The following is a 23,574-nucleotide window of genomic DNA, read 5'->3' as shown; positions in this document are numbered from 1 at the left end:
GAAAGGTAGCCCTTCCTTAGCATGCAATCACCCATTGCTCTCCTTCCTGAGAGTCGTTGGCACGTCTCTTCAGGAGGGCAGAAAGCTGTCTCATGCCACCGGCTCCAGGTGTGCCAGGGAAAGCCTAGGATTTTAAAGGCAACAAAGTGGCAGATTTGCCAAAGCTACATTAATTTTGACTTGAGATACAAGTCGGGCTTAATGTAACATGTTGTTTGATACCTTGGAGTGCCCACTTTGCTGCACCGTTTAGGAGTTGGCACAGCTGAGAGGTCAGTGTGTCATCCTGTACCCTCCAATTGGGTGGCCAAGTCTTTCTACAGTATAAACAGTGGCTTGGTGTGTTTACTGCCAGGACATGAAAAGTACATGTTCTGTCTGTGTCATATGTCGCCCCCTGCCTTAGGACTCGGTAGGCCTCTCAGAGGGGCGACTTACACATATGTACAGGGCAAGAAGTGGCTTTACCATTGCTTTCAATGGAAAAGTCATACTAGCAGTGCATGCCCGCTCTACCAGTCTGTAGTAGAGGACTAGGGGGACTTGTTTTACTAAGGGGCCTCCTAGGTGACACAACCAGTTCTGCAAGCCATGGGGTACCCATCAGACTTACATGCCCTGAGCAACAGGCTACCATATACTAGGGCCTTATAGGTATGTTAGCTATATCCAATTAGGTACTGCCATTTGACATACACTTTAGGGTCAGGGCACTGAAGTCTTATTAGCAGGTCTCGGTGCACTCTGAGTCAATAAATCAGAAGCATTAGTTGAATTACTTGAGGGGTGACCATATAAAAAGAGGTATTTCCTTACAACCTGTTATTGGGTCTGTAGAAATTCTTCAGAAAGCAGGAGGGTGAGGTTCAGCTACTCCTGTGGCTTGGAAAACTACCTCAAATATCACTCATAAAACTGGCAAGGGGGTATTGTGGTAGAATTGCCCCCCTCAATATTATAAAATACTATTGGGCCTCTCAAATGGTGGTGGTAAAAGAATGGGCCTGCTCCTCGCTGGACGTCCCCTTCTGCAGAATAGATAGACCTGCAATGAAGCCTAGGGTTACCCTTAGCATTACATAGGACACAGAAATGCTCTGCCCCCACATATGTAATCCATTTTGAGAGCCTGAGATAAAACTGCCAAGGGCATGGGATAGAGAGGGGTTCTGACAAAAGACACCACCGGGGGATAGTGGACTACTACAAAAGGTTGGTAGCCTCATAGGATTCCATAAATATAATAGAATTGGGATAAGCAACTAGGAGATGCCTGGGAAGAGGAGGGATCTTCCACCCTAGAGACGCTTGAGAAGGAATGTGAATTGGCATACACTTAACATATAAATACCCAGGCAAACTTTTGCAGCCTTGTCCCAAAAGGAACGAAAATTGAAGACTCCTCCCCATTGGAGGACCGGATTCTTTTGGAAACCCTTCCTCAGAAAGCAATATCTTTAAGATAGAAGAACATAACACCTCACCATACCTACTAGGGGAGCTGGGTGAAATAATGGACAGGGGACTTGTTAGACCTATAGAATGAAGAATTGCGTAGGCTTTCTCTCCACCATGAGAGGTGGCAGCTCGGGTACGGTGTAGACTGGTGCGGTTGAAAATCCTTCATAGATCATACCTCATGAGAGGACATATTGCTAAGATAGGTGGAGCCAGAACAGATAGGTGCACCAAAGACTGTGGACAACTACGTAATTTCATACATGTACAATGCTGGTGCCCTTGACTAGAGCCTTTTTGAAAGGATGTGTGGCTTTGCTCGCCACAACCAACGGGGTTTCCCACAGAACCCAATGTAAAACGACTTGTACTGGATCTATGGGGGAAGTGGCTTCCCAGAAATAGCAGAAGATCTTCGATAGCTTCTCTTTTATGGGAGCAAGACAACATCAAGCTAGGCATCAAAGTGCAATGGTCTTTCACAAACTAAAGGCATGGAATAATGATACGCACTGTTCTATGATTGCAGATAAGTTTAAGTTCTGAAGGGGGAGGGTGTCCGACAAATGGGGAAAATGTGAATTGAGTGGAAATTGTATAGAGGTATATCATGAGCTTTCCAGGTAAACAACTGGGCTATGTTGACATGATTTATCAAGTGCGATCCATGCATACGACGCTAAAGACAAGGCTGTTATTAAAGGACATTGTCGGAGCCCCTTACAGACAACTACAGGGCAAGCAGGGCTTAACTTGGGCCCAACTGTGTGGGCTGTAGCCTTCTACTCCTGCTGTCCTGGGGCCAACCTAATATGAATCCTGAGTAACTGGGCCAAGAACTACTACCCCTTTCAGCACTTGACTCTCAGTGGTAGCACAGGTTGAGACGACCAAGGGCCAGATGTAGGTAAGTTAATTTTACCGATTCATAAATACCGAATTTTACCGATTCGGTATTTATGAATCGGTAAAATAGAAGGGGGGAGATGTAGGGAAAATCGGTAATTAAATTACCGATTCTGTAGGAATCGGTATTTACCGAATCGGTAAATACCGATTCTGTAATGCCCATTGATCCCTATGGGCATTGAAGCCCATAGGAATCAATGGGCATTACCGAAACGGTATTTACCGATTCGGTAAATACCGATTTTTGCAAGGGTGCAGGGGGTGTCACTTAACACCCTCTAGCACCCCGATTTAAGGCATGTGTGACATGTGGCACACAGACATGTCCTAAGGGCATGTCCGTCTGCCACATGCCATAGGTGTGCATACACACATGTGCATGCACACCTGGAATCGGTATTTTACCACCCAATTGGATTGGGTGGTAAAACACCGATTCGGTAAGGCCTGTGGGACTCAAAAGAGTCCCACCTACATTTCAAAATTACCGAATCGGTAAAAATACTGATTCGGTAAATTTACCGACTCGGTAAAATAGGCCACCTACATCAAGAATAGCCATTTACCGGTCGGTAAATGTCTACCTACATCTGGCCCCAAGTCTCTTCAAAGGAGAGGTACTTGTGAGGCATACTAAAGGAAGACTCAAAGTACAAACAGTAACTGAAATAAGTTGCTTACCCAGTCAAATATCTGCTTTTATGAAAAACGAAGTATTTTAATATAAGCACACAAAACATGAAGACATTTTATGCAACGAGCGGGGCAATGCTCCCTATATTTAAAGCTGGTTATATATGAACTTTGAGTTCGTTTGTGATCAATCCACTTAACACCTTAGCAACTATGGAACGTCCAGCTCCAGTGCTGAACGTTCCATTGCGCAGGTGCAGCTGGAGCGTCCAACGGCCGACGACAGCACTCCCGAGGTAGTGGTGCCGTTGGCCGTTGGACTGGGCGCAGCACTTATGAGGTTAATGGTTGCTTTCTTACCTAGTCTCAGGGGGAGACAAAAGTTGAAGTTTCATGCTTTACAATGTCTGAAGCATTATCTTCAACCACTACCTTTGGAATTGCTACTACCCTGGTAGATTTCCTGCAGTAATTGAATTAAGGCTATAGATGAGAATATGGGTGCTTGTAAAAAGGGGAGGGGGTAGTGACTGCCATTTGGAAGGTTATGAACACCCCTAAACCCGGGCATCGTGGATGTTCACCACCTTCTCAGTGCTTTCCACGCCAAATTTGAATACTTGGTGGTGGAAAAAAATCAACATAGGAACGCAAATTGAGTGTGAAAAGACTTTCTCACTTTAAGGTGCATTTATAATTCGAAAGTAACTGTGACCAGGTGGATTGTCCACTAGTGACATGCAAATCATTTCAGGTTAGGCAAAAACATGGAAATCTACAATTTTCATTACTTTCTGTATACGTTGGGATGCTTTTGTGAATCCTGTGAAAAGAGCAACATTAGAAAAATCTTAAGGGTAGGCTTGCGAATCATGAAATTGTTCATCTTCGCGAATCCTTCTCTCCGTGGCTAGCATGGCTGGTTACTGCAAAACCGGAGTAACAATTTGAAGCTGTTGTTCCGTGTCGCTAAGAAATTCTTGCTGGAAATCGGCAAACAGACCATCTGCTGGTACACGTCTTAAGGATCTTGCAAGCCTGAAATGCTTCCTATAAATACTGAAGTGAAGCATACACTATGCTGGTAAATGTTGAAAGTCCTCTAACAATAGATGGGCATACAGCACCCTCAGCCACAGCCAATGCAAACCAAGGAATGCTGAAGAGCCATCTGACAATTTAAAAGGCATGCAGCGAAAAATTGCATTTTCTATTACTCGAGTTAATGCCACATAAGACTCTCAGACACTGTATTGTACTGTATTGCTACATGTGTATATATACCACTTGCTACTGTAATTGTGGGGCACTGAAGCACTTGTCTACATTGTTAGCAGGCATCTCCATGTAGGATGTGTGGTTGGAAGTGTATCTTTGTTTTGATCCTATGCGTGAAGTGTTTCCATGTCATGTGTGATGACCACCGAGGTCCGGGTTCAATGCCTGTGTGGTTGGTGATGGGTGGTTTCGTGCTTTGAACTGGTACCCTACTGGTCAACCACCAGGACCCATATTGGTTTTGTCTTATGTAAGTGTAAGACTGGCCCGCAGTATAAGGGAATTCTTATGCACCCTGCCTGACCACTGAGTATTATGGTATTAGCATTCATGTGGGCCTGGAGGGTTATAAATTGTATTATTGTTGCATTATATAGCACTTACTGCCCATGGCAAGGCATTAAAGCGCTTTATGCCACACAGCACGCTGTTACTAAACTCTAGGTTACCTGTTTTTCTCCAATGATAGTTGTTGGTTATTGCAGGTTGTGTGTTCTTACGGAAACCATTCCATACATTTACTTCAGTTTCTACTTGGTAGGTTAAATTAGTAGGAGGGAGGCATGCTCTTTAGTGGGAGGGACTGTGTCAATTCATGCGCCTGGTTGCGGTATTAGTAGATGAGCAACATCGGATAAGTTAATGTAAGGTTGCAGTGGTATGACTTTTCAATGGTTGGGTTGTGATTTTTGAAATAAGGTGTGGACAATTTGCAGACATGGAGGCCAACTGGACTGCTTTCCTGTTGTGGGTCAGGACCTCTCTGGTTTTACAGGATTTGCACCTAGTTACATGTTTATGTGCTTGCAGTGTGCAAGCGCATTCCGACATAGCATTTTCAGCTCTGTGCATGTATATGCATAGTATGTAGAAGGGCTTTGAGATACAGCGCATGCCTTCGTTTATAAAAAGAGTACACGGTCTGTACAGGCATTTGTCTGTACACCTCTACAAGTATGCTAAAACCCTCAAGGGTAGTTCCTGTTATGCATGGGTTTGCAAAGACTGTAAAGAAAGTTACATGTACACATATGTGCACGTATGTAAATAGAAAGTGGGACTGGATTCCAATACAGCACGTGGACAAGTTTATTAATGTGCCATATCCTAGGTGCAAGTAATTTGCCTGACCCAAGCAGTCTTATTTACAATTGTTCCCATAACGTGTGCAAAGACCTGCTGTGTGTGCACGTCTCCCTATTTACTGGTTCCCCATCTGCGAGGGCATTCGAATGCAACACGCGTGCATAAATTGACTTGAGAGTCCACTGTTTACTCGACACTTTTAAAGCGTGGAAACCATATGCCTTAGAAAGTGCTGCCAACCATGGCACATCTTTATCATTTGAATAACTCCCTTCCGCTCCCTGGGGTGGGGGAGGGAGTTGTGGGGGGGGGGGGGGGGGGGATTACTATAGATATCCTTGGGAGACTCTGCAGCTTCCACGTTGGGGCTGTTCCTCTGTTTTGCTTGCAATCTCCCTAACACCGCCCACATAGCCACCAAAACTGTTACAATGACACTAAACATCTGATAAATGATCACTAGTACTTCAATAGACAAATGCGCCCTACAGCTTCCCATGCATTTCAAATCGTGAATGCGTAATGTAGTTGGTGGTCCTAGAAAGTGCTCTAGTACTTTCGGATCGAGTTCGTGCTACATAAAACTGCAAAAAAAAAGCAGATACAGGGGCCTGTCCCCGATAGTTTTCCCACCTGCCAGCTCCGAATAACACCCTTCCAGACTTGCTGTAGGCTGCTTAACCCCCAGGTCTGTTTTTGATCCTACTTTATATTTACTCCTGATATCTGCTTCAGGCATTTATGAATTTCTATTTTTGAATGCGGCTAGTCAGACGTCGTCTCGGGTCTTATCTAACTTGAACTAGTCTCCGTCGTTGCCCACAGTACACTTCTCACAGTCAACCGGACGACACATTTACTACATGACGAAAGGCGCCTCACGAGCACTCATTGCGGATTGCACGGCAGTAGCAAGTTTGCATTTTGTTGTTGCACCGTATCAGCTCCTTGGATGGGCGCCAGGGGCGGCTCTAGGTTCATGGCGGCCCTGGGCAGGGAGCGTAGGTAGGGGGCCCCGGAAGAGGGGGTCCGTGCGGGGTGGAGCGCGGAGGCCAATGAAGAGGGGTGCTAGGGGGGCGAGGGGGGGGGGGGTGTTGGAAGTGGAACAGAGCCAGAGGCCGCCAAATGCCGCCACGCCAATATGTATCCATCCTCAGAGGAGGATTAATATATTAAGGATATATAGGTGTGGTGGCCCCTGGGGTTTGGTGGCCCTGTGCAGGTGCACAGCTTGCACATGCATAAGGCCGCCCCTGTGGGCGCAGGCAGGCATTCCACAGCATGAGAGCACGTCTTTGTATAAAACACAGACACATCATGAGTGTGAGATCGAGAGAAGGTCTGGCATGATTGCAGCCATGTCGTGAAATCTTAGTGTGTGAGGCAGAATGAACAGCCTTCCTTATAAGTAGACTAGCTAACTTTAGAAGGGGAAAAAGCAGTTTTGCATTTGAGTAAATCCTGCAAGACTCAAAGTGGCTGACCAGCTTCCCCGCTTCAGAGACTCACATTCACTTCCATTGCATAGTGCTCCATACTAACGTCGACCCCCTAAGTGCTCTAGGTGCAAAAAACTAATTGCACGCTGTTTTTGAATTTAAACGCGTATTTGAAGTATACAAGTACATGAAAGTAACGAAGAACCCAGACCTCGACGTGCAGCATGGGACACATAGAAATTGTTTCAGGAGCTGTTTTAAATCAAGTGCATTGTTCAAGAAATGTGGCATGCACACGGTACTGTGGAGTCGGTGTTCAGATATCGCTTAGGTTATTATAGCCGGGGCGTGAACTTTGGAAGAAGGTACCACATAATTATCAGCCAGCTGCCTGGCACCTTTGCACAGTTGTCATTTTATTTCCTTGTCTCAAGCTGGATGCAATCCTTGCTCCACCTTGGCTTTTAAATTTGCATTTAAACTACTTAAAAACACGGGGGGCAAATTGCTAAGGTGCAAAGTAAAGTGTTACTTTTTCAGATACTTTATGTTGGTGAATGTTGTAATCCTGCAGTTTGCACACTTGGAGATGATGCTATCCTCTCACAACTTCACAAATGTATGTAGCTTGCAGTCTTCCCCTCCCAGTGCTTTTTACCTTACTTCCGCTGTTTCTAAGCACTGTGAATAACGGGTGTTACTGTTGCCCATGTTAATGACGCACACTTTACCTACCTACCAGAAGAATGTAAGGCTGAATTGAACTTCCTGCAGTTTGAACTCGTGACCCGCAGAACACTGCACATTTCAGTGGCGAACGTTAACTGGCTGAGCCAGTCTGTCAGCATTAACATATAATTTATCGGCAGGGCCACTCAATTATACGACAAGAGTGGGCTAAATTATGCGGTGGGGTTTACTAAATTATCCACCAATAAAATGACCAATATGCTGCATAATTGTGATTGAATCCGTTCAATATCTTGTCCTCTTTTCACATGGTAACATTGTCTGGACAAAGGCTTGTCTAGTTTAACACTCAAATACATCAATAGGCAACTTAAAGCCGAACAGTCTATATTTTACTCCTATTTAATTTGTCAATCGTTTTTTCACAGAAGTAATCACCAGACACCCTGTAAAGACTTTTTAGGTCTAGGCTACTAGACTGTGGCTAAAAGGTATTGACAAACCAATAAGTCCCAAAGGCAAGACGTATTGGCTTTACCAATGCTCGTTTTTCTTAGGATATGACGTGTACATGCCTGACGTTGGAAAGAATATTGTGTGTGGAATTTAATGCTGGTACCATTCTATGTTGAAAAAGCCCATGCACACTAAAAGTAGAGGTTCAAGTTTTGGAACCCTGCAAGAGTGGGAGAGAGGGTACATGGAGGCTGCTTTGATCTTATGAAATATCAAAGGCGTCTTTAAGCACCAATATTTGTGCCTGTCCGTTCTCTTTCTGGCACGGAGGTGTTTAACATCTATCAGGTTTGCCACATGGCAGAAATGTTTGGATCAGATTTGTGGTGCATACCTTGGGGTTGTTTGGCGGAAAAGAATTGCTCCATGGCTATTTCCTAACATGAAATCTTAAAGTCCTTAGGCTCAATCCTTGTTTATATAGTCAGAGTCAGAAGTCCATATTGTGTAGAAAAGTTGCTCTTTATTTGTTTAGATAAAAACATGAACAGCCGACACGTGTTTCGCCCCTATGGCGATTTGCGCCAGGGCTTTTTCAAGGCTGTAAAAAAATCAAAATTACATATATGAAAGTAAATGGTTTAAAAGAGATAACCTTTGACCCCAATACACGTGAGAAGGATTGAAAAGGAAACGCGAATGGTGCGAGATAGAAAGAGCTAGTAAAGTTTCTGATTTGTGATCAGTGAAGAGGTAAGCCCCAGTGGTAAATTAAGAGCATAAAAGAAAGTGGATGCATGAGAGCAAGAACCATTAACCACTGTGATTTTGATACGTGAGTGTTTGGAGAATTTTGTATAAAATTCATAAGAGTGATAATTCAGGTTATTGACAGAAGAAGGAATTCAGGAAGATCAAACTTAAACAGTTATAAACCGAATGGTGTAGTTCCAAAAAGTGACCAAAATGACATGCCGGAGGGATGAAGAGCGAGAGGAAAGATTTTACAGTTACTACTGCATACCTATTTACAATATATTTTTTTCTTTACAGTTCTTCATCATTAGTGCTAGTTTCCAAAACAAAATCCGTCTTTTCAATCTGTTAATACAACATTTACATTTTTAGAAAATTTTCCACGCTATATTCATAAGGTTGCATCTAAACATATTTCTTTAACTCATAATGATTCAGTTTTAAGGTACGATATATTACTGCAAACATCTCATTGCCTTATCTCCACAGTACTGGTCATGCAAGCCATTATTTGTATTCTCGGGTATTAACATATGTAACGCAGGTTAAATTCAGTCACAGTGCATAGCGATGTATCGAGTTGAGTCAGGGCGGTGAACTTGAGTGAGATAAGTCATCTTTTGTTATTGATTCAGAAGTTTATAGCACTTAGTCAAAAAGGAAGGGGACAATGTATTTTAAGTTTATAATCAGCTGGTTATTCACTAGGAGAGGTGTATATAGTCTGGCATGGCGAATGCAATTTATGGCGTTAGTAAGCTATTGTGCTAGCAAGGTTTTAAAATGCCAGTGTGTAATCTTTACACGGAAGAAAAAATGGTCCAGTATTTATGCAAGGTGCGGTAGCACGACCACAGCGGGTTTAAGAGCTGTTGTGCTAGCAAGGTTTTACAATGCCTGCTTACGATCTTCGTGCGGAAGGAATAGTGGTCCAGTATTTGGGCAGGGTGCGGTGCAGTATCACGGACACAGCGGGGTTTTAACAAAAGGAAGGGTTGTCCATTGCGGCAAATTGTACCACTTACTTGTGAGGGTAAAATCCCAAAAGTGCTTCGTCGGCAGCCTGCTGGGTAATCCTTCCGCTTTCGTGATCTGTGTGTTTGCTGGGTGCTGCCTCTTTTGAACCGGAAGGGAAGATAATGACCCGGAAGAAAGGGTCTGTGTTTTGGTGCAGGGGGAGTGTTTATTTACTTTATTCCTTGTACTTCGGAGGGGGAATCACAGGGTGTGTGGTCTAAATTGTGTAGACTCAGTGTTATTAAATAATTGATCATGTTACTTTATTCGTTTTTCATGTCTATGTTATATCGTCAGTTGACCCGGAGGTTGAAAGCATGCTGACGTATTTTTGGTCATAATCAAAAACGGACTTGTTTAGGCGTCGGATCGTATTTTTTAGCTACGCCATTTTAGAATGGTATTTTTTCGATCAATTCTTTGATTAATAGTAGCAATGGACAAAAACAAGTGTCCGTAAGGCAGCGTATTGTTACAGCGATTGCAAAGGAGGGGAGTTTGAAAAAGGTAATGTTATGTTGTAATACTACCGGAGGAAGTGTACGAGATTTGCAACTGACTAGTCTACAACATTGTAGAACGGGAAAAGAGATAACCACACTCAAAGTCATCTGGCTGAATGCCTCAATCAGTGTATATCGGTTATGTCAGCTAGACATCACATAGCTTCGTTCTTTCATTTATAGCTCTGATCAATCTATGACAAGATCAAGAAATGTATGGTTGACATAAAGGGAGAAGTAATGTCCACAGTTTAGTCAGTCTAATGCTTGCAGTATGTTTCTGTGGTATGTAAAGGACAGTTATTTGCATAAGTGGACAGTTCACAACCACAGCGTCCTTGTGTCATGATCTAATTCACAGGTAAAATTTACTCCAGCCAATGGTGCCATTCATATTCTTGATTTAGGCCCTTTTCCACTGTATCCATTTTTATAATTAGTGAGCTTTCTTCTCTTCGTAGGAGGCGGTCCACATCACCACCACGTTTCGGTATCTTTATTCTTTTAATGCCTACAAAGGAGAATGTGAGGTTATGTTCATGGTGTTGCAAATAATGTTCCACTAGTGATTGTCTCATGTCTGTTTAATGGATATTCCGGTAATGATCCTGAATGCGAATTTTAAGGGGTCTCCTTGAGCTACCAATATAATTTTTGCCACACGGACAGGTGATGAGGTATATCGTATTGGTGCTTTCGCAGTTGATTAAGTCTCTGATTTTATATCTGTGTCCATTTATGTTGACTTCTTTTGTCTAGGAGTTGCCAAGTTTGCAGATTGAGCAATTTGTACAGGGATAGAAGCCTGTGGTTTGTGGTGGGAAATCCCTGGGTTTGTTCTTTACTTCAAAGAAAGAGGGACAAAGTATGTCGCGTAAGTTCCTGCTTCTGGAGAAATCTAGTTGTGGCTTATCTGTTAGAGAGTCTGATAAGGTGGGGTTATCTCTCAGCAGATGCCAGTGTCTGTTTAGGATCTTTCGAATTTTGTATTGTCCACTGTGGTATTCAGTATTGAAGCGGATAATTGATTTTTTCTCTTTGGAGATGTTGTTGTGAAGTAATGATTGTCTGTCAATTTTTGAGAATTTCTCTTGTGCTTTGGATAATGATTGTTCATTGTAGCCTCTTTGTTGAAGTCGTTGAGTTACTTCCTCAGAGTAGCTTTGGTATTCTTTGGCTGCACTGCAGTTTAGACGGGCCCGTCTATATTCACCTCCTGGAATGTTAACGATTGTGTGTGATGGATGACTGCTGGAGGCATGGAGAATTGAGTTTGCAGATGTTGGTTTCCTGTGTATTTTTGTCTGTAGTTGCTGATCCGAGACATAGATAGTTAAATCCAAAAAGTCTATTTCTGTTCTTGAGATGTTGTATGTAATTTCAATTCCCCATCTATTGGGTACTAGAGATTTGATGAAGGTTCTCAATTTCTGTTCACTGCCCTGCCAAATTAGGAGAATATCATCTATGTAGCGACCCCACATAATTATGTTGTCGATGACATCATCAGGGCTTTCTTGCCAGAGCCAGTGTTCTTCAACTGCTCCCATCAGAAGGCAGGCGTAGGGCGGCGCAAATTTGGCCCCCATTGCGGTCCCTTGCAGTTGAGCATAGTACTTGCCATTGAAGAGGAAGTAGTTGTTAAAGAGGAAGAATTCCAATAAGTCTAAGACCATTTTGTTTCGTGCAGTTAGATGGACTGATCTGGTCTGTAAGTATTTCCTTGCTGCAGCTAGGCCATCGGAGTGTTTAATTGAGGTGTACAAACTGCAGATGTCAATTGTTGTGAGAAGGTAATCATCTTGCCATGATATATTTTCTAGCTTTTGTAAAACATCCTTGGTGTCTTTGAGGAAAGATGGTAGTGCTTTCATCAGAGGTTGTAGTTCTGCACCTATAAGTGCTCCTAAGTTCGAACAGATGGAATCTATGCCTGCAATTATTGGTCGTCCTTTTGGTATTCTTCCCGGCTTGTGCACTTTAGGCAGCAGGTATAGTGTTGGTGTGATTGGGTTTTTAATAAAGAGTAGATTTTCTTTCTTCTGTACTCAGCAAACCTTTTTCATACCAGAGGTCCAATAGAGTAGTTAGTTTGTCTTGGATATGTTGGGTGGGGTTGTGATCCAACAATTGGTAGCATGTTTTGTCCTCCAGTTGTCTTTGGGCTTCCAATAGGTAATCTGAGGTGTTTAAGAGAACAACGTTGCCTCCTTTATCTGCTTCTTTGATTGTTAAATTTTTATTACATCTCAGTTCCTTTAGTGCCGCTCTTTCTTTTGCAGAGGTATTGTTGGAGGTATATTTCTGTTTGGCTTTGTATTTCTGGAATTCCTTGTCTAGATCTTCAGATACTCTTTTTGAGAACATATCAATAGAGTTTCCTGCTGGCAGTGAGGGGGTAAACTTTGTTTCTTTCTTCAAAATACTTGGTTTCGAGTGGAAGATGTCAATACCCAAGTCTTCTGCCGTTGTCGTCAGTAGCTCTAGGTGGTCTGGATCAGTGTCTGTCGCGAGATGTAATAACAGGTTGCTGTTTTCAAAATCCTGTGCTGACATGTCACTTGTTTGTTGGCTAGTATAGATAGTATTTTGTCGTTTCGGATTGTCATTGAAGAAAGATTGAAGCTTGAGTTTCCTTGTGAATTTGAAAAGGTCAACCTTTGTTTTGACCAAGTCCCATTGTGCCATTGGGCAAAACGATAGGCCTTTATTGAGAATTTTATTATGCGTCTCTGATAGGACCTCTGTTGACAAGTTCAAAACCAAGTTGTTTGTTAGGTTTTTATCAAGTGATGTTCCTTCATCCTTGCTCTTGTTTGTACACCTGCTGTATTTGGTTTTGGTGTCCCTAGATTTGGTGGTCGTTGTCGATTCTCCTGTACATTCCCCAATCGATGTCGTTGCACTTCCTCCCGAAAATTTACCTGTGGGCGGGGATTACTGGTTATTGTTAGATCTTCCACTGATCCGGCCTCAGATGAGCTTGGAGTCTGAATCGGAGTATTCGTATTACTGTTGGTTGTTGTGGTGTTAATGTTATCATACTTTTGAGCAAATGTATAGACTCTTCCCTGTTGGTAATCATTTTAAAAAGAGTTTTTTTGAGTGTGTTTCCATTACAAAAATTATGTGAAAACTGATATGGACTTGGATTTTCCTGTGGACCACTCTCTCTCTGTAGAAACCTAACGTATGGACATCCAAGTTCTATATCCTACTAGATCAATGTATGCAACCAGAGTGCTGAAAAAATAGAAACCAACTTGGTCAAAAAAGAAAAGATTAAAATAACGATCACAATGTCATCATACGGCAATCGCCGGGATAGACGCAACAACAGACTAGCAGAAGCCTTTGACCCAACCGGAGCCGCAATTAGCAAAACACCTAGCACAACCAACTTGACGTCAGCAAAAAGTACCTTCCAAGCACTGGAAAGAGCGGCGAAGAAAGAGACCTCAAAATGGTGGGAAGGAGCATCGCTCAAAAAATATCTGTAACATAATCTTATTCCACAAGGTCTCCGCATTCTTATCTTCCCGCCAATAGAAACTACATCACCAGAAAAATTACAACTATGGGAGGAAAATCTCCGCACAGCATCCAACAATATGATAAGGCAACTCATAGATATTGCATAGGAGGAATATGAAACAAATAAAAAAGAAGTGGACACTCTATCCAAACGAATTGAAGAGGCCAACTGAGGAGAAATCACTACAAAGAACTATGACATCTTGAACAAATTCCTGGATGAATATGAAGAAGATATCATACAGAGGAAAAACCGCAAATTTAGACGCGACCTAAATGATTACCAACAGGGAAGAGTCTATACATTTGCTCAAAAGTATGATAACATTAACACCACAACAACCAACAGTAATACAAATACTCCGATTCAGACTCCAAGCTCATCTGAGGCCGGATCAGTGGAAGATCTAACAATAACAAGTAATACCCGCCCACAGGTAAATTTTCGGGAGGAAGTGCAACGACATCGATTGGGGAATGTACAGGAGAATCGACAACGACCACCAAATCTAGGGACACCAAAACCAAATACAGCAGGTGTACAAACAAGAGCAAGGATGAAGGAACAGCACTTGATAAAAACCTAACAAACAACTTGGTTTTGAACTTGTCAACAGAGGTCCTATCAGAGACGCATAATAAAATTCTCAATAAAGGCCTATCGTTTTGCCCAACGGCACAATGGGACTTGGTCAAAACAAAGGTTGACCTTTTCAAATTCACAAGGAAACTCAAGCTTCAATCTTTCTTCAATGACAATCCGAAACGACAAAATACTATCTATACTAGCCAACAAACAAGTGACATGTCAGCACAGGATCTTGAAAACAGCAACCTGTTATTACATCTCGCGACAGACACTGATCCAGACCAACTAGAGCTACTGACGACAACGGCAGAAGACTTGGGTATTGACATCTTCCACTCAAAACCAAGTATATATTGAAGAAAAAAACAAAGTTTACCCCCTCACTGCCAGCAGGAAACTCTATTGATATGTTCTCAAAAAGAGTATCTGAAGATCTAGACAAGGAATTCCAGAAATACAAAGCCAAACAGAAATATACCTCCAACAATACCTCTGCAAAAGAAAGAGCGGCACTAAAGGAACTGAGATGTAATGAAAATTTAACAATCAAAGAAGCAGAGAAAGGAGGCAACGTTGTTCTCTTAAGCACCTCAGATTACCTATTGGAAGCCCAAAGACAACTGGAGGACAAAACATGCTACCAATTGTTGGATCACAACCCCACCCAACATATCCAAGACAAACTAACTACTCTATTGGACCTCTGGTATGAAAAAGGTTTGCTGAGTACAGAAGAAAAAAATCTGTACTTTATTAAAAACCCAATCACACCAACACTATACCTGCTGCCTAAAGTGCACAAGCCGGGAAGAATACCAAAAGGACGACCAATAATTGCAGGCATAGATTCCATCTGTTCGAACGTAGGAGCACTTATAGGTGCAGAACTACAACCTCTGATGAAAGCACTACCATCTTTCCTCAAAGACACCAAGGATGTTTTACAAAAGCTAGAAAATATATCATGGCAAGATGATTACCTTCTCACAACAATTGACATCTGCAGTTTGTACACCTCAATTAAACACTCCGATGGCCTAGCTGCACAAGGAAATACTTACAGACCAGATCAGTCCATCTAACTGCACGAAACAAAATGGTCTTAGACTTATTGGAATTCTGCCTCTTTAACAACTATTTCCTCTTCAATGGCAAGTACTATGCTCAACTGCAAGGGACCGCAATGGGGGCCAAATTTGCGCCACCCTACGCCTGCCTTCTGATGGGAGCAGTTGAAGAACACTGGCTCTGGCAAGAAAGCCCTGATGATGTCATCGACAACATAATTATGTGGGGTCACTACATAGATGATATTCTCCTAATTTGGCAGGGCAGTGAACAGAAATTGAGAACCTTCATCAAATCTCTAGTACCCAATAGATGGGGAATTGAAATTACATACAACATCTCAAGAACAGAAATAGACTTTTTGGATTTAACTATCTATGTCTCGGATCAGCAACTACAGACAAAAATACACAGGAAACCAACATCTGCAAACTCAATTCTCCATGCCTCCAGCAGTCATCCATCACACAAAATCGTTAACATTCCAGGAGGTGAATATAGACGGGCCCGTCTAAACTGCAGTGCAGCCAAAGAATACCAAAGCTACTCAACGACTTCAACAAAGAGGCTACAATGAACAATCATTATCCAAAGCACAAGAGAAATTCTCAAAAATTGACAGACAATCCTTACTTCACAACAACATCTCCAAAGAGAAAAAATCAATTATCCGCTTCAATACTGAATACCACAGTGGACAATACACAATTCGAAAGATCCTAAACAGACACTGGCATCTGCTGAGAGATAACCCCACCATATCAGACTCTCTAACAGACAAGCCACAACTAGGTTTCTCCAGAAGCAGGAACTTACGCGACAAACTTTGTCCCTCTTTCTTTGAAGTAAAGAACAAACCCAGGGATTCCCACCACAAACCACAGGCTTCTATACCTGTACAAATTGCTCAATCGGCAAACTTGGCAACTCCAAGACAAAAGAAGTCAACATAAATGGACACAGATATAAAATCAGAGACTTCATCAACTGCGAAAGCACCAATACGATATACCTCATCACCTGTCCATGTGGCAAAAATTATATTGGTAGCTCAAGGAGACCCCTTAAAATTCGCATTCAGGAACATTACCGGAATATCCATAAAACAGACACGAGACAATCACTAGTGGAACATTATTTGCAACACCATGAACATAACCTCACATTCTCCTTTGTAGGCATTAAAAGAATAAAGATACCGAAACGTGGTGGTGATGTGGACCGCCTCCTACGAAGAGAAGAAAGCTCACTAATTATAAAAATGGATACAGTGGAAAAGGGCCTAAATCAAGAATATGAATGGCACCATTGGCTGGAGTAAATTTTACCTGTGAATTAGATCATGACACAAGGACGCTGTGGTTGTGAACTGTCCACTTATGCAAATAACTGTCCTTTACATACCACAGAAACATACTGCAAGCATTAGACTGACTAAACTGTGGACATTACTTCTCACTTTATGTCAACCATACATTTCTCAATCTTGTCATAGATTGATCAGAGCTATAAATGAAAGAACGAAGCTATGTGATGTCTAGCTGACATAACCGATATACACTGATTGAGGCATACATCCAGATGACTTTGAGTGTGGTTATCTCTTTTCCCGTTCTACAATGTCGTAGACTAGTCAGTTGCAAATCTCGTACACTTCCTCCGGTAGTATTAGAACATAACATTACCTTTTTCAAACTCCCCTCCTTTGCAATCGATGTAACAATACGTTGTCTTACGGACACTTGTTTTTGTCCATTGCTACTATTAATCAAAGAATTGATCGAAAAAATACCATTCTAAAATGGCGTAGCTAAAAAATACGATCCGACGCCTAAACAAGTCCGTTTTTGATTATGACCAAAAATACGTCAGCATGCTTTCAACCTCCGGGTCAACTGACGATATAACATAGACATGAAAAACGAATAAAGTAACATGATCAATTATTTAATAACACTGAGTCTACCCAATTTAGACCACACACCCTGTGATTCCCCCTCCGAAGTACAAGGAATAAAGTAAATAAACACTCCCCCTGCACCAAAACACGGACCCTTTCTTCCGGGTCATTATCTTCCCTTCCGGTTCAAAAGCGGCAGCACCCAGCAAACACACAGATCGCGAAAGTGGAAGGATTACCCAGCAGGCTGCCGACAAAGCACTTTAGGGATTTTACCCTCACAAGTAAGTGGTACAATTTGCCGCAATGGACAACCCTTCCTTTTGTTAAAACCTAGCTGTGTCCGTGATACTGCACCGCACCCTGCCCAAATACTGGACCACTATTCCTTCTGCACGAAGATCGTAAGCCGGCATTGTAAAACCTTGCTAGCACAACAGCTCTAAAACCCGCTGTGGTCGTGCTACCGCACCTTGCATAAATACCGGACCATTTTTCTTCCGTGTAAAGATTACACTCTGGTATTTTAAAACCTTGCTAGCACAATAGCTTACTAACACCATAAATTGCATTCGCCATGCTAGACTATATACACCTCTCCAAGTGAATAACCAGCTGATTTATAAACTTAAAATACATTGTCCCCTTCCTTTTTGACTAAGTGCTATAAACTTCTGAATCAATAACAAAAGATGACTTATCTCACTCAAGTTCACCGCTCTGACTTAACTTGATACATCGCTATGCACTGTGACTGAATTTAACCTGCATTACATATGTTAATACCCGAGAATACAAATAATGGCTTGCATGACCAGTACTGTGGAGATAAGGCAATGAGATGTTTGCAGTAATATATCGTACCTTAAAACTGAATCATTATGAGTTAAAGAAATATGTTTAGATGCAATCTTATGAATATAGCGTGGAAAATTTTCTAAAAATGTAAATGTTGTATTAACAGATTGAAAAAACGGATTTTGTTTTGGAAACTAGCACTAATGATGAAGAACTGTAAAGAACAAAATATATTGTAAATAGGTATGCAGTAGTAACTGTAAAATCTTTCCTCTCGCTCTTCATCCCTCTGGCATGTCATTTTGGTCACTTTTTGGAACTACACCATTCGGTTTATAACTGTTTAAGTTTGATCTTCCTGAATTCCTTCTTCTGTCAATAACCTGAATTATCACTCTTATGAATTTTATACAAAATTCTCAAAACACTCACGTATCAAAATCACAGTGGTTAATGGTTCTTGCTCTCATGCATCCACTTTCTTTTATGTTCTTAACTTACCACTGGGGCTTACCTCTTCACTGATCACAAATCAGAAACTATACTAGCTCTTTCTATCTCGCACCATTCGCGTTTCCTTTTCAATCCTTCTCACGTGTATTGGGGTCGAAGGTTATCTCTTTTAAACCATTTACTTTCATATATGTAATTTTGATCTTTTACAGCCTTGAAAAAGCCCTGGCGCAAATCGCCATAGGGGCGAAACACGTGTCGGCTGTTCATGTTTTTATCTAAACAAATAAAGAGCAACTTTTCTACACAATATGGACTTCTGACTCTGACTATATAAACAAGGATTGAGCCTAAGGACTTTAAGATTTGATGCTAAACACACTCATTACCCCCTTTAAGACTTTACTGTTCAAAAACTCAAGAGGTCCAGAGTTTTTTTGAGTGGGTTTCCATTACAAAAATTATGTGAAAACTGATATGGACTTGGATTATCCTGTGGACCACTCTCTCTCTGTAGAAACCTATTTCCTAACATGAACAGTTTGTTTTTCTTTTCAGGAACAGGACAGAAAACCTTTAAAGTATCCATCAAATCAATTTCACCAAAAGAATACATCAGAATTCATGTGCCTGACCCTTTAGACCGGAATGATGGGTCATTCCTTATGCGGTATCGGATGTATGGAAGTGTAAACGAAGGCATGATTATTGAAGTACTCTATGGTGACCAACACGTGGCCCAATCACCTTACATTTTGAAAGGTAATTCAAGACTATTTATCATTGTATTATAATAAAACATCATGTTTGGCACAGTGAGAAGCATTACTGCGTTCGGATAGTGCTTCTCCTAGACGTACGTTTGCTTATGTATTAAATGCTGCATGCCTGTATTTTTTTGGATGTCAGCTGTTTGATTACATTTGGGATTGAGGTGTCACGTGCCTTTTTTTAAAGTTGTGCAATGAGCGTTACATTTTAATGTGTTGTATGACACAATATCGACTGCTTGAAACATGAACCTACATATATTGTTTTTTTTAATAAATATTTTTATTTGCATTTTTTCATAACACAACATCGCAATCATGTAATTAACTGCACACATATCCAGATCCCCCCCCCCCCCCAGAGTTGTACATTTCTGTCAAAGTTCGTTGCAAGGCAACTCGACACCAATAACAGCTTCGTATAATCACCCCGTAGCATCCTAGTTAAAGTCCTCCCGTGTGTTCTCATGGAATTGTGCAATTTGGTACATAAAACACATCCCTCAAAGCCCCCCATCCAAACCATGATAGTGTCTCCATTTGGACCAGACCCTACGGAACTTCTTCGGGCACCCCCTAGCCTTGTAAGTCACTCTCTCGGCTGCCATGTACATGTCCAGCCCTCTCCTCCATTCCTCTAGTTCCGGCGGTTCCGGAGACCCCCAGTATTTTGCTATGTCTCTTTTCGCCACCACTAGAGCCAGCACCAGAATGGTTAGTAGCGGTCTCGTGAGGTCGACGTCATTAGTCATACCCAACAGGGCCAGTCTGGGTTCCGGCTGGAGAGGGATCCCCACGACCTCACTCAGTTCCATGAAAATGTGAGTCCAGTAGTGGCGAATCGAGGCGTATGTCCACATAAGGTGGTAAAAGTCTCCGTCCTCTAGTGTACATCTAAGGCATCTCTTGTCATCCGTTTTCCCCATCCTATAGAGTCGCACCCTATCGTAGTAAGTTCTGTGGAGCACATTAAATTGGATAAGGCGCAATCTGGACTTAATTGCTACATCCCTGGGATGCATTAATACTATGTCCCAGTCTAGATCGTCCATGACTCCCACCTCAGCTTCCTGTGTCCGTCTAAGTTTCGCCAGATCGCCAAGCATGTTGTTTGTTAAAGTTTAATATGTGAGTGAGACTGCTTTCCCCTGTATTTGTTCCTGTAGCAGACGTCCCTCTAATGGCGCATACTCCGGAAGCCCGGTCAGTTGGATGTTCTGAGCCTGCCAAGCATGTCGCAGCTGCGCGTATTTGAAAAACTGTGAGGGATGTAAGCCAAATTCCGTCTTTAATGTCATAAAGGATTTCAGTGCCCCCTTAGCGATCACGTCCCCTATGGTGGAGATGCCTATATCATCTCATTTTTGAAAGCCTTTCAGTTTGTTTAGTTCTGTTAACCACCTGCAGTGCCAAATCAGCGTCTGCCATGTGGGCGTCTTCTCCCATCCCGTGCATTTTGTAGCTTTATTCCATGAGAGTAGGGTGATGACCGTTGCTGGGAGGAGCGGCTCCCGTCAAGTGCCCCCATAAAGATAGTACAGTAAGTTTCGCGATGACATTTTGTGTCTTTCAAGGGCATAAGTGGGGTGCTCCGCTGGGGCGTGCAGCAGTCATTAATTGGGGCAAAATGTTCTGCCCAATAGTAGGCCTCCAGATTCGGTAGGGAGATCCCCCCGCTGTATTGGTGTCTCTGTAGAGTAAATGTAAATGTAAATGTATTTGAGCTTGTAAAGCGCACTGCTACCCGTAGGTTTCCTGGCGCTGTATAACGCTGGGGAACCTGTCCTGGCTTTCCCGGTGAGATGGTCCCTATTGGGCACCCCCAAGGTGAAGCCAGGCATCCCCGGCGTTGATGGGGCCGTTTGTGGAGATTAAGCAAGCTATTGCCTAGAGTTGCTGAGTGGAACCCATGGTTAGAGTGGCACGGAAGGCGAGATTTATCGAGCCCGCTGACATTGGCCCAACACCCTGCCGCATCGGGAATTGAACCCTGGTCCAGGGCCGACCTCTGCTTCCGGGTCTGCCGCCTCTAACCAGTGAGCCACACTACTCCAACCAGTTAGCGCCACTCTAAGTTGCTTACCCAGCCAGAGGAAAGCCCTCAGATCTGCATGTATTCTGGAAAGCACAGTCCCTGGGAGCAGATAGTACTCATTCTGTAGGGCATATAGGTACTTGGGTAGGATAATCATCTTATACATGGCCGCTCTGCCTAGAAGTGTGAGTGGGAGCTGCCTCCAGCGGTCCATATCTGCAATGGAGTTCAAGATAATGCGCTCCAGGTTACGTTGGAACGATAGTGTTCTGTCAAGGGTTATATAGACTCCGAGATATTGAAAGCCCTCCACTGTAGTCAGTAATTGCCCTGGGAGTGTCACCCAGTCGCCCTGCCCCCTGGGGTCATAAAGGATCGATTTGTGCCAATTGATTCGGTATCCTTCATGGGTACCGTATCGCTCTTATTCGTGGAACAGTGCCGGCATGGTCGTCTCAGGTCTTGTAATATACAACAGGATATCATCCGCATATAAAGATATTTTCTCTTGTGCGGAGTCCATCTCAGTCCTCCCCAAACCTCTGATGTCTACATTTTGTCGGATTCTAGCGGCCAGCGCTTCAATAGTGAGTGCAAAGAGGAGGGGGGACGGGGGGCATCCCTGTCGGGTTCCCCTTTGGATCTGGAACTCCCGTAACATCCTCCCATTCACTCTGACTCTGCCCCTAGGGCCTGTGTACAGGAGCTGTACCCATTTCTGGTACTTCGGTCCAAAGCCGAACTTCTGCAATATACCCTCGAGGAACGGCCAGTGAACGGCATCGAAGGCCTTTTCGGCGTCGAGGGAAAGAAACCAATGGGGTTCCTCCCTATCTTTCACCTCCTGTAGCCAGTTGTGGGAACGCCGGAGGTTCAATCTAGTGGCCCTGTCTGGGAGAAATCCCGTCTGGTCCAGGTGTACAAGATCAGGTATCACTGATCTTAAGCGTTGCGCCAGGATGGTCGCCAGGAGTTTCACCTCCGTGTTAAGGAAAGAAATGGGGCGGTAGGACGCGCAATCTTCCCTCTGTTTTCCCTCTTTATAGATTGGGATGATTGTTGCCGCGGCAAAGTCGGGGGGGAGACCCTCTTCCTGCAGGGCGCCTTCGAAGAGTCCCTTCAGATGGCGGACCAGGAGGTCCGCCGCGCGTTTGAAAAACTCAGCCGGGAAGCCATTGGGCCCCGGCGTTTTGCCTGGGCGCAGTCTGGCCATGGCGCCAGATATATCAGCTAAGGTAATGTCGTACTCCAGTGCCTTAAGGGCCTCAGGAGACAGGGTTGGCAGGTCCGCTTGCTCCAGATACTGTAGGGCATCTTCGCGAGTCCCTAGATTCCTAGCCGTGTAGAAGAGTTCATAGTGCGTGGCAAATGCCTCAGCAATTCGGACGTCAGACCTGACAATCGTCCCATCAGAGTCCCTAATTTGTTCCACCCATCGGGCTGCACGTTCCTTTTTGCTCAGCCATGCCAATAGTTTGCCCGACTTGTCCCCCACATCGTAGAGGCGATGGAGGGTGGCCAGGGCCTGAGTTTTAGCCTCTCCAGTCACTAGTTCTCTATAGTGTTTCTGTCGGTCAAGTAGTCTCCTGAAAGTCTCATTATTCCTTGACGCCTGGTAGTCCCTCTCTAGCTCCAGGATATCCGCCTCCACTACCGCTACCTCAGAATGGAGTTTTCTCCGTTCCTCCGCTAGCCTGTTTTGTATCCTATCCCGCATCACTGGCTTCAGTGCTTCCCAGAAGGTCACACTCGAATCGACAGTTCCCTCGTTTTCTGCAATATATAGCATCAAATCTGCCCTCAAGCCTCTCAGGACGTCTGCGTTTTGCAAGTCCCATGCTGCCAGGCGCCAGGAAGCCCTTTCTGTACTCCGATCCAATCCCATCCTGGCCAGCAATGGGGAGTGGTCGGAAATCCCCCTTGCGTTGTTCTCCGCAGTGTCATCTACGGTCAAGTATTGCCTAGACACAAATACATAGTCGAATACCCTATGCGCGCCCGAATAATAGGAGTAGGCCCTCTGAGTGGGGTGCAACCATCTCCAAACATCTGTGAATCCTATAGTGGCGATCAGTTGGGACAGGGGGGTCCGGGCTCCCACCCTGGGCGTGGTTCCTGTCCGGTCCTGCCCCAAATCCATGACGTCATTGAAGTCTCCCCCTAGTATTTGGATGGTGTCAGCTGTGTCTAGGAGTATATCAG

The 23,574-nt window shown here is 43.4% G+C and overlaps 1 protein-coding gene across 1 annotated transcript in view; it reads left to right on the top strand.

Moving 5' to 3' along the window:
- LOC147663682 (protein O-glucosyltransferase 3-like) overlaps window positions 1–23,574 on the top strand; it is a 107,632-nt gene that overhangs the window by 742 nt on the left and 83,316 nt on the right. Inside the window, exon 2 of the mRNA XM_086950266.1 lies at window positions 19,126–19,329. Within this exon, the coding sequence (XP_086806392.1) occupies window positions 19,126–19,329 (204 nt within the window). The remainder of the gene's footprint in view (window positions 1–19,125; window positions 19,330–23,574) is intronic.

The sequence above is a fragment of the Lissotriton vulgaris genome, unplaced genomic scaffold, assembly GCF_964263255.1.
Source record: "Lissotriton vulgaris unplaced genomic scaffold, aLisVul1.2 SCAFFOLD_1615, whole genome shotgun sequence".
Lineage (NCBI taxonomy): Eukaryota > Metazoa > Chordata > Amphibia > Caudata > Salamandridae > Lissotriton > Lissotriton vulgaris.
The sequence above is the reverse complement of the archived record's forward strand: the minus strand, read 5'-3'. Positions and strand labels throughout refer to the sequence as shown.